At 41.7% G+C, this 11,685-nt stretch overlaps 1 protein-coding gene across 2 annotated transcripts; it reads right to left on the bottom strand.

Moving 5' to 3' along the window:
* Nucleotides 1-3,860: 3,860 nt before the first annotated feature.
* notum1b (notum, palmitoleoyl-protein carboxylesterase b) lies at nucleotides 3,861-11,633 on the bottom strand. 2 transcript variants are annotated; one of them, XM_034239271.1, is made up of 11 exons: nucleotides 10,955-11,633; nucleotides 9,294-9,346; nucleotides 9,116-9,211; nucleotides 8,578-8,638; nucleotides 7,948-8,006; nucleotides 7,195-7,297; nucleotides 6,906-7,097; nucleotides 6,205-6,302; nucleotides 5,958-6,105; nucleotides 5,731-5,778; nucleotides 3,861-4,942 (listed from the first exon to the last, which is right to left on the bottom strand). In XM_034239271.1, the coding sequence occupies exons 1-11, from the start codon at nucleotides 11,275-11,277 to the stop codon at nucleotides 4,609-4,611; spliced, it is 1,515 nt and encodes a 504-aa protein (XP_034095162.1). In that variant the 5' UTR covers nucleotides 11,278-11,633; the 3' UTR covers nucleotides 3,861-4,608. The 2 variants fall into 2 exon arrangements, with proteins under 2 accessions (XP_034095162.1, XP_034095163.1); XM_034239272.1 differs by lacking the exon at nucleotides 5,731-5,778.
* Between the last annotated feature and the right edge of the window lie 52 nt (nucleotides 11,634-11,685).

Genomic DNA, 11,685 nt, shown 5'->3' with positions numbered 1-11,685 from the left:
CCCAGATGTTTTGTTTTTATTAGTGCTCACATTAAGGCATGAGCTGTGGTGGCTGACGGGTGCAAACACACTACAACCACAAAACGTAGAGAACAAACGCTGTACTCCCCGGGTCCTGGTCCCAGCTGTGTGCATCCCTTTTAAGTGTCCTCTGGGTTCGGTTGTGTTTGCTTCTTGCAGCGTTTTTTATTTGCAGCGTTTAGTTTATGTAGCACTTTTTTTAAATGCTAGAAAAGTTTCTTGATGTTGGTGAAGATATTTCTTTATTCGCACGTGTTTTGGTACATTTGTGTTTTTATATTTGCATCGTTTCTAAAACTGCAGGGATGAAACACTGGAGGTTTGTTTGTTTATTATTGCGCATTTGCACCTTTCCGCCACCATAATGTTCACTACAGCAAAGGAGAAAAAACTCAACAGTCTTACAAATAATCAGAGGTGGGGACTCGAGTCATATGACTTGAGTCAGACTCGAGTCGCATATTTTTGGACTTGAGACTTGCTTGACTAACATTGATAAAAGACTTGACTTGACTTTGACTTGGTATTCATGACTTGAGACTTGATTTAAGCTTGAGACAGATTACTTGAAAGGACTTGACTTTTTCAAATTAAATATTTGCGTTTGTTTTTGTATTGAGATATTACGTTTAGTTTTTTCGAAATGTGATTGGGTGATTATAGCGCCATGCGCGCAAACCTGGCAACCCCCTAGTCAGGGTCGGCGTCATGGGGGGTCATTCGCGGGCCATGCCCCCCCAAATGAGTCACTGTGCCCCCCCAACGCAGGGTTGGCAAGCCTTGCCACTTTGCCGTTTTTTTCTTTTTTTAATCATATAAGTGAAAACGTTTCCACTAAAGGTTTTTTGTGTGAAATACATCAGAAATAAAGAATACAAATATAAAACACAGCCTGAGGTGTGCTCATTGCTGCTCTCTGATTGGTGTGTTGCTTGACCAATGACCCCCGACCTTTTTTTTGTTATCATTACGTGGCTGTGTGTTTAGATGAAAGCCCAGTGGCGATCTGTTCATCTGTTATACTGATTATACAGTAAAGCCATCGAAAATAATATGATATACAGTAGCCTACAGTATAAGTACATGGGTCTCTGTGTTTCATTCAAGCTCGGCTCTGTGTGTGTGTGGCACGAGCGCATTTTGTGAGTGCGCGAGCGGTAACGTGGAATGTTGTTAGCATCTGGTTAGCTAGCTATGCTAACGGATATAAAGAGCTGTTTCTACACCAAGGTGGAGGAGAATCCTCCCCTGTCAGACTGAGAGGATCTTATAACGTCAGCTCAGTGAGGTAAGGACTCTCTCAGTGTTTAGATAGTTCACTTTAGTGTAAGTTATCTCAGTGGGTCTCAAACGGTTTGGTCACCATTTATGTAAGTATTTTCGAGGAATACCTTTATATGATCATTATAGTTATTAAAGAGAGAATAAATGAAAAACGGGTATGAAATACTATAGGACAGTAACACAAGAATAGTTTAAAAGGGGAATGATTAGTAAAATATCCATAAAGAAAAAGTAAATCTGTGTACAGTTCTGTTTCATATGGATGCTGAGAGATGTAGGCTATCCATAGATCTCTTCATGTTGCTCTCAAAGTGCACCAGATTGATGTATTTAACTTCAATATTTTAAAAATAATCTTCCCGGGGCAGCATGCCCCCAGACCCTCCTAGAGGAGGTTAGGTCCACCCCCACCTAAAACATGTTCACATGGATAGGATACTAAATACATTTGCACACTTTTTATATGGTGGCCTATGTCCATATCAAATCAAATCAAGTTTTATTTATATAGCACATTTTTCAATGATTTTTGGTTGAGCCAAAGTGCTGTACATATAATAAAAAATAACCTACAGTAAAGACACTTTACAGCAAATACAACAGCACAGTTTGTGCAGAATATCAGTATGAGAAAACGACACCCTGTCCTTATATGTTTCTGTTTTGGTGGTCGTGCCACAACCGTGCATGTATGCACAAGTCATAGGGGCGCTATACAATAGCACTACACCCCTGCAATGTGTGTGAAAGACAATAGACTTTACAGCATGTTTTTTGAAATTGAAGTTGCGTTGGTGTTTGTGTGTTGGTTGTTGACGGCAGTGTGTGCCCCCCCTTGGTAAATGTTTGCCCCCCCATTCGATTTGTTCTAGAGCCGACCCTGCCCCTAGTAGTCACCCCATTCAAAGTGAATGGGCAGAAGCGTTGGAAGCTTCAACGCACGCAGCTGTGTGGACGGGCCGTAACATGGCAGCGGCTAGGGTTACGGCCCGTCTACACTACAGGCATAAAAAAATCTTGAAGCTGGGCGTGTCTGAAGCTTGGCGATTTTTTGCGAGCAACGCGACCAACAACCAATCACATTAATCTCCCGCCCCCCGACATACAAAGCAATAGCAATGTTAAAACGAAGTAAACTGGATATAAAATCCCCAAACAGGCGAAAACCTACCAGTTTCACCCACTGTCTCTGCCACCTCCCTCCATGCCTGGTTCCTCCGGTTTGTATCCCGGTAAATAGTTCTGGTCGGAAAGAACCGGGTGATTTGCTACCGTAATTTCTCGTTTGGAATATGAGGTCTGGCTCTCCCAGCTTGCACGCGGTTTGATTGGCTAGCGCTTGTACTGGCGGGAATTGCAAAAACGGGATTTGATTGGCTGACGCCAGCTTCGAGCAAGCATCGAGCCTCAAAAGTTGAACATTGTTCAACTTTTGACGCCGATAGACGCTTGCGATGGTTGCAACGCCTTGCCATGCTACCCACAATGCAGTTCGGCGAAGTTTGAAAATATCCTACGTCACCCCATTCAAATGAATGGGCGAAGCGTTGAAAGCATTTTTTGACGCCTGTAGTGTAGACGGGCCGTTACTCCAAAAATAGTCAAGTTTGGATTCAAGGATTATTTTGTCGATGACGGTAATAAGAAGAGAACAGCGGTATGCAGGGTCTGCAGCATAAAGATCAGTGGCACGACCACCACAACATCCAACTTCATTCGTCACTACAACAAAACCCACAGTGAAAGGTGCGTGAATGTGTTGTGTTAGCTAGAAAGCTAACGTTAAGTTTAAGCTACGTTAGACTTGGTTTCAAATCGATTAACCCTTGTGTTATGTTCACATTTCGCACCCTTTGGTAATGTTCGGGTCAAATTGACCCGGGATATATTTCAGGTTTTTAAAAAAATACAGAACTAAATTCAACATGCACAATTCCTTATATATATTTTCTTTAACTCATTCCCCAACAATATAAATGAAATATATGATTCGTTTTTGAAAATACTCTTTGCTAGATCAAATTTAACAATGGAAGTGTCCATCATTTTTTGTGATAAAAATTTAATTTGTTAAAAAAAATATAGCCTACTGTAATAAAAAAATAGGTTTACATTTTGCTCATGCTTTTCTAGGACAAATGTAAATGAAAAATGTTTTCATTAATGTTTATTATTTTTAATCTGTCATATAATAATCAAAGCCCTGAAGGAAATAAAGCAATTTATCAGCAATTGGAACACAAGAACCACATCCAAAAGTATTTGGCTGTGAAATATAGAGAGAATTAAACATCCATATAAATTACATAGAACAGATATAAACACAAAGCAAATAAAAACAATTAACAGTCACTATTCATAAAATACAGTATATCCGAAAAATATATTGATATTGAAGTGACGCTGCAGAACATCATGTGAGTCAATGGGCAGGTCCGTTTAGGAAACACATGATGTGCAGAACTTCTTCGTGTGTATAGCACAGATGTACTTGTTGCAGTTGCTGCATGTAGTCTGTGTCTTTGAGTCCTTTGAGGGTCCACAGACCTCACAGCTGGCTGTGGGGGTCTTCCAGAAGCTGACTGTGGGGGTCTTCTTGCAGCTGGCTGTGGGGGTCCTTCAGCAGCTGGCTGTGGGGGTCTTCCAGCAGCTGGCTCTGAGTCAATTTTAGCATATTTAGTACTTACAGTTAATAGAATGTAAAGAGACATTGTTACAGTAACTGTATCTGACTCTAGATATGTAAAATATATTTTCAGTATAAAAAAATGTCCACTCGAGTACCCTTAAAAACAAACTAATAACCTTTATCTTTGTAACTTTATTAGTAAATATTACCCATCGACTCATTATTTCTCCAAAATTAGAAAAAGCAGCATAATTGGTGGAGGGTAGAGAGTTCAGCAGCACCATAGACGCATCTCTGAATGTGACAGAAGAGAAGTCCCCACAGAAAAACCCTGGAGGTGTTTTCAATACTTCCTGTCAAAGCTATATTGTAGACCTCCGCCATGACAGTCTATACTAGTACGTACATATTTACTGTATATACATTGACACACGCACACTGTACCCACCTCTGTATACACCTCACAATTATAGCATGTCTACAGTAGCCTATATATCTGTTAAACAAGTGACCCCATATGGTGTGTTTAAACAGCGCATGTGCGCGCTTGAGTCAGTTTTTCAAATGTTGGGTGTTGTTTGTTGAAGACAAAGTTTAAAAGTATTGACAGTTTTGTCATTAGAATTTTATCTCCGTTGTCTTCCCCTGATGTTCGGCACCATCTCATTCCTGCCTCAGCTCCCGTGATTGAGCATGCCCAGCAGCTTCCTGGCGTCCATGCCCTGCTGCTGTGCCATCTTCTGCACGTCGAAGCCCATGTGCTTCAGGAACTGGATCACGCTCATCTCCTGGCCCGTCAGCTGGTCTCGTACAGTCGGGCAGGTGGGATTACAGTGAGGCCACGGGCAGCTGTCAATCAAATGGAGAGGGCAGCCCCTGGTGTGTGGGGTCTTAGGCTTCTGGTTGTGGTTGGTGCTGTTGGTGTGGTTGTTGGGCTGGAGGCTGCGGTCCCAGCAGTGCAGCGCTCTGGGCAGGGAGGTGCCCTTCACATGAATGTCCATCCAGTAGCTGCAGGGACAGAGAGACATAGTGAATAGATACAATATGCAGGATTGTATATGTATGTTTACTTGTATACAGTACAGATTGAATTTTTGCATTGTCATGATTCAATTCATTCATATCAAATATAATACCATATAGAAGACTATTATGGTATACCTCCCCTTACATTCTCTGGGTTGTGTTTAGAGATGGAGAATTTGATATTTCAGTTAAAACTTAAATCGGCTTCTATTTATTTATTTAAATGAATGCGTTTGATATTGATCCTTTTATAATTATATATTTGTTTGTAGGAAGTTTAACCAGTCTATGTTTTAAGTGGGATATTTTACAATTTAAAAAAATAAACTCTTCAGTGCTCTTTTGTGGACAAATTATGTAACTGTTTCTAAAGTCATTCAAAACATTTGTTAGGCAAGTTCAATTTTTTTTTCTGCCAACATATGATCCAATACAGATTTATGTGGCAGTCTGGTCTTATTTATAATTTATATTTAGTTGTTGTAGACCAAAGTTGACTGATTAATGGGCAGTAGGGCTTGATGTATAATATGGAATTAACAGGATTATTTTACTGATGTGTTAAATTCAACTATCCTTTTTGGGTCATTACATTTTTACAAAAGCAGACTTTTCTATCTGTTATATTTTGTTATGGATTGTAAGCTGGAAGTAATTAACTGAGCACACCGATGATGAAGTAGAGGAGTGGAGTGCCCTCAGAATCCCTTCATAATAAAAAGAAAATCCTTTTTAAGATCCTATTGTTCTCATACAGAAAGTTTACTTACGTTCTTGTGATGAGTTCATGTGACAGACAGGCCGGAGCAAACATCGCCCTGCCATCCAAAACACAGAATCACACAGTCAACTGTGTGTGTGTGTGTGTGTGTGTGTGTGTGTGTGTGTGTGTGTGTGTGTGTGTGTGTGTGTGTGTGTGTGTGTGTGTGTGTGTGTGTGTGTGTGTGTGTGTGTGTGTGTGTGTGTGTGTGTGTGTGTGTGTGTGTGTGTGTCTTACGGGACGTCACGCAGCGTGCTCCTCAGCTCCTGTCCCAGGTTCTGGATGTACCTCCACTGGCCCTCGTGGACAGGCTGCCCGGTCAGGTGGATGTTGTCCACCGTCAGCTGGGCCTCGTCAAACAGCCACTGCACCACGAACACCGGGCCTGAAAGGAGAGAGGGTCAGACTTCAAGAGAAACACGTCCTGCCATCTTTATCAAATACATCAGACCTGTGGAGGGGCTTGGAGGTTTTTGTCACTCACTTTTTAACGTGGGGAAGACTTTATATCCAAAGAAACAGTTCCACTCCTGTCCCACATGAGCCTGTCTGCAGCTCTCTGGCACCAAACCGCCCCAGTACCTGCAAAGTATCAATACTTTACAATGATTCCTTCCCACTTAAATGTCCATTTGTTTATCAATTTCTCCATCCGTGTTTCCTTGGAATCTTGAAGAAAACATTGCTATCGTCTCCCGACAATGGTATCTGTATATATAGTGAATGAAGAAATCAGAAATGTCTTGATGAATGGAAGTGAATGGGGGCTGCTGTGAAAACTTGTACAAAAATAATCCAAGTCTCATTTATCCAGTCGTAAACTACAACACGGAATTTCATTTGACTTTAGATTGACACTGACAAGTTGCAGCCCTGCTCAAGCGTGAGTGTTTGAATAATGACATTTTGGTTAGAATGCGGTGTAAGGAGCATAAAACTTGATAAATGAGACTTGGATTATCCTGCAAGAGGTGTGTGCGAGTTTATAAACTGATGTTTTCATATAGTTTTTCATATAGACCCCATTCACTTCAATTCATCAAGAATGTTATCCTTGTTTAGTTTTTTGACTAGCGTGGAAGCATGTGAGGAATGCACTCTTCAAAAGTGTAAGGTAACACAGGGTGAGTATCTTAACCCCCCTTAATCCATCCACCAGTCTTTGAACTCTGTGTGCCCTCCTACCTGATGCCTCTCTTTATGGCCTCGGTGGGGGCACAGCTGATGGTGTCCAGGCAGGCTGTGATTTTGTACTGTTTGTTGTCCAGGAACCACCCGGAGTCAGCGAGGCCCCGGACCTGCACCCCCCCGTGGCCCAGAGACTCCAGCTGCTCCGCCACTCGGTCCACGTTCAGTAGCACGCCTGTACCGCCCGCACTGAGACAGGAAGAGAGGGGTCAGAGGGTGAGCCTTTATCTGTGGTTAACACACATACAGTAGGCAACACACACACACACACACACACTGCACTGACCTGCTTCCTGCCAGTAGCAGCACCTTGGCGTTGTCCAGACCTTTTGTCAGCAGCTCGTTCACAACCTCCTTTATGATCAGAGAGCCCATGAACGCATAATCACCTGAGAACAAACATGTTGTTTAGCTTACAGCCACATGACACACTTCTCATTCTGACTAACTCGAGAACTTTGCACACGAGAGATGTAGTTTACACCTATCATTTTAAAGATGTATTATACAAAAAACAGGAGATTTTAAACAGGTATCAGGTAGATACATTTGTTTGCTCTTTATTTCAAACAAACTGCTCAGTTTACAGGTGCAACACACAAAAGGCTCTTATTTCATCACAAGTCCTCCTGACTGATGAATCACACTCAACTTGAATATTAGCAATACTTAGATGATTTTTTTATTTAATTATTGCATTTTTATTATTATTAAATTGATCTAGGTCAAACAGAAAATATTATGATATTGAATGGTCAAAGTCTGGGATTATCAATCAAAGATTGCGACACATGCACAATTGTTTGTGGCGTTTCTAATTATAACACAGTATATTAAAGGTTTTCAAAAATGGTCAAAGCTGATTTCAGAGGGAAAAAATCATCTTTCCCACGACTAAAGCCCAGAACAAAACAATAGGCTGAACGGTATAACATCTACAGCCTCTGATGTCCACTCTCCAGGGACATCGATATATCGTTCTGTATAAACCCTCAGCCAGATCTACAAGCTGTGATTCGACTGATTTATTGAGTCTTACTCTGATTTGTCTTCGGTGTGGCTCCACTCCACACATCGCTGGAGCAGTACGGGATGAAGCTAGAGGAGAGAGGAAGCACCTACAATTATTTCCAATCAAATGAAGATAAATCAGAGATGCCTTATATATCAGTGGTTAAAGCTGGTGGCCTATGTCTTTAGGGGCTCCCTGCTGTGGCCGACACAAGTCCAAATCTTTTATCAAAGGTATACTGATGACAGATTCAACAGTTGTACAAATAAAAGCCAAGCTGACTGTGTGATGGACAAAGAACACATCCTTAAAATATGCAACTCCTTCCAACAGAGCTCATATTATGAACTTGTAAAATTGTATTTAAGTTACTTTGTATGAGTTGATACGTAACAAATGGTGTTAAATGGACATGTGATCTCAAATCGATCGCAGGCAGCTGATAAAAATCATATTGTGGCGAACTTATTTATATCAGCAAATATAGAACCGCTGTCCAAAGAATGGATGTACCGTATCATGATGACATTTGTGTGGAACAGAGCAGAGTTTCACAATGTGGGAATAGTCCCAGAAAGCATCAGTATGCCAAGGATATGAAATCATTGATTGACGCAGACACATATTCTAAAGAGAAGGAGAGAAAGGAGTTCTTACACCATGTTGGCGTTCCACCAGTGAGGGTTTTCCTCTGGCTGTGGAGACATTATTCCTGTTCCTGTAGAGTAAAGAAGGTATAGATGCCATATTTACTTAACCTTCTGGATCACATTTAAAACATTAGTTAAGCTAAGAGGGGTTCAAAGCTACTTAAAGGTTAAATACTACTAGTAGGAAGTTACAAACCTTGATGTACAGTTGTGTGTTTTAATAAGCTGACGTGCCTGTATGTGTGTTTCCCTTGCGGTCAAAAACTCATGAACTTTCCCTGCTTTGGTCAGCAATTACATGCAGGCATTGAGGAGCTCTGTGGCCACCAGTGTACACAGAGAGCGTGGGGGGGGCAGAGGGAGCCATGAACAAACAAGGAGTCCCCTGAAGGCCGGAGGGAAGGAACCGGAGTCTGACTCCTTAAGATTAATGCAAACTCAGCTAAAGAGGAAACACAAACATGTCTATGAATCTGTGTGTGTGTGTGTGTGTGTGTATGTGTGTGTGTGTGTGTGAGATATAGTGTTTTATTGTGTCTTTTTACCTGTTCTGGTTTGTGGCCACTTGGTGGAGCTCATCAGTCTCCTCATGGTCTCATACCTACTGTCACAGGTCTGCCTGTTGAAACAGTACCATCCGCCTAAAACACACACAAACACACTTGTTAACAGGTTAGTTGTGTTTCACATTAAGCTTTACGTTCATGTTAGTTTGGTCCTCACCTTCTAAGAAGAGCAGCCACCTCTTGCTGCCTTTAGACTCCTTGATGTAATACCTGCGTGAGAACAGCAAAACAGATCAATATGAGTGTGTTACGTGTGCAGATACACACAAGCACAACACATCCTCCCCGGTAGGGATGCTGCCTTTGATGCTGACATGAAAGATGTGGCTCCCATCGCACTGCTTAAAATCTCAGTAGGAGTCTGTTTAGCGGCTTTAAAAGCTCAAATAGTTATTTAAAAAAAGAACATGTCAAGCTGTTGGCAGCTCGCACACTCACAGGCCTGTCAGCTTGGGTGGCGTATGGAAAAGTCTGCGTTATTCATAGTGTTTTATTTTATTGGTGACTTTATCCTATTCCTCACACTCAACACTATTTAATTCAGCAATAGAAGATTGGACTTGTGAATTAACTAAAGCATACCAGCTTTTTCTAAAGGTATAATACCTGTTCTGATGTGACACTTCTCCTCGCTTTAATGTTCAAAAAGCTCTTTATTCTTCTCACACTGCCTGTGCTGCAGCACCTCTTTTCACCCTCTGTCTGAAACCAGAGCCCAGTCTGCTCTGATTGGTTAGCTGGCCGGCTCTGTTGTGATTGGTCAAACATTTACACGCACAAATACCTACATAACACTACAGGAAAGTACTTAAAATACTGTCTGAGAAAAATTGTGATCTGACATTTTTTTCGTCCTATTAAAAACAACTGATTTTGTTAGGATACTCTTTCTAAATTCCTTAATCTTTCAACTTTGAAAACGGGTTTCTTTGTTGTTGTAATACTCATTTTGGCCACAAGATGGTACTTACATACATCAACTGACAGACATCTTTTACCACCTGTTTCCCAGTTGAACTTTTTCTTCTTTTCTTTTGTAATTTGACAGAATAAAAAAAACAATGTAGAACTTATTAACTGTATCACCATATCCTTTTCCCACATTTGCTTCCAACAGCTTCTACTGAACAAACTGTAATATTTACTCTCAAATCCTGTAAGGCTGTGATACAGGAGTCATTGAGTAGTTAGCCTACTCCTGCAAAATGCACGTGATCCCTTTAGTCCATACCGTCAAAAGGACTGAGCTTTATATGAGTAGAAGCAATACATCTTTCTATTACTTTGAAGATCTTTCATGTCACACAAAATCCCTTAATCACAATAATGCATGACTGTGGGATGCTTGGCACGACTCTTGGTCTTAAACAGATCTTGCTGTGATCCAGTGGTGATACAGATGTGGAGGCATGTGAGCCTTCTGAAGATAAACCTATTCATCTTAATTTAAGGGACAAATTAGTCAAAGCTGCGGTCAATCTTTGAGATCTGTCTGTGGTTACAACTGTTGAAAAACAGACACCTGTTATTGTAAGCTGTCTTATACTTAACATTGTAACATTAGGACTCATTATCCTTTATACCTCGGACTACATTTAAATAATCTCTAGCGTTTGTTCTCTACCCCCTCATCCCCCACCCCTCAAATCTGGTCCTTTGATCCAATGTTGTCACATCCGGAGAGACGAGGGACTGAAGGGCAGTGGGGGACTAAACTGCCACAAAGTTCGTTTGGTGAAAGGTTTCAACATATCCAACAGGTCTTTCAGTGCCATGTGAGTTATTGACAAAGATTACACGCATTTTCCACTCACTTACCCTGCTGCTGACCCGTCATTGCAAGTCACAGAATCATTCTTCAAAAAGTTCAACTTCATGTCTTGGTCCAGCTTCTGCGCAGAGCACGGGTACAGTGACTGCGCTAAGTTCTTTATCTGCACCATAAAGTTGTCCATGTTGCCCTCCACGGCTGTGAAGTCTAACGGGAAGCTCTCTGTCCCCTCCACACGCTCCCTCTGCACCGGGGGCTGCTGCTGCACCCGCCGGTGTTGCGCCCTACCCCCGGGTACTTTCCTCGCCTCCGCCGGTGCGCTCACATGGATGAAGAGCAGCAGCAGGCAGGACACACCTTGGCTCCGCATGTCTAACTATTACTGGAAAATGCCTCTCAAATGTGAGCAAGAGACTTCTGCACAACACAGCATATCCTAAGAGTCGTTAGATGAGTTGAAAGTTCTTTGAAAGCACACGGAGACATGTTGAAAGTTGTCAATATTGAAAGGTGAGCAGAGTGAACGCAGGTTATCCATGGTGCCTTCACAGATGGATAGCTGGTTTTAACATTAACCTCAAATGCAAGTGATATCTCCACATTTTTAAAATCCTAAAAACACATGGAGACGGCAAAAACAGCTTAACCCTCGTGGAAGTAAATGAATTCAGCCGCTTTACACTGCCGACCTGTTGACTCCTGGTTCAGGTCCTGGGGAGCTGCAGACTGAGTGGAAATGTATTTGAAGTCTCGCCCCCTCCTTCCTTCTCATCTCGAG

The sequence above is a fragment of the Gymnodraco acuticeps genome, unplaced genomic scaffold, assembly GCF_902827175.1.
Source record: "Gymnodraco acuticeps unplaced genomic scaffold, fGymAcu1.1, whole genome shotgun sequence".
Classification (NCBI taxonomy): Eukaryota; Metazoa; Chordata; class Actinopteri; order Perciformes; family Bathydraconidae; genus Gymnodraco; species Gymnodraco acuticeps.
The sequence above is the reverse complement of the archived record's forward strand: the minus strand, read 5'-3'. Positions and strand labels throughout refer to the sequence as shown.

What these genes read in the sequence shown, in the direction of transcription:
- notum1b (XM_034239271.1), bottom strand. Translation starts at nt 11,277, where the DNA reads ATGCGGAGCCAAGGTGTGTCCTGCCTGCTGCTGCTCTTCATCCATGTG. An exon ending in CTGCTACTGGCAGGAAGCAG is followed by an intron (nt 7,098 to 7,194) that starts GTCAGTGCAGTG and finishes TTCCTGTCTCAG; the next exon opens with TGCGGGCGGTACAGGCGTGC. An exon ending in CATGAACTCATCACAAGAAC is followed by an intron (nt 4,943 to 5,730) that starts GTAAGTAAACTT and finishes CTGTCCCTGCAG; the next exon opens with CTACTGGATGGACATTCATG.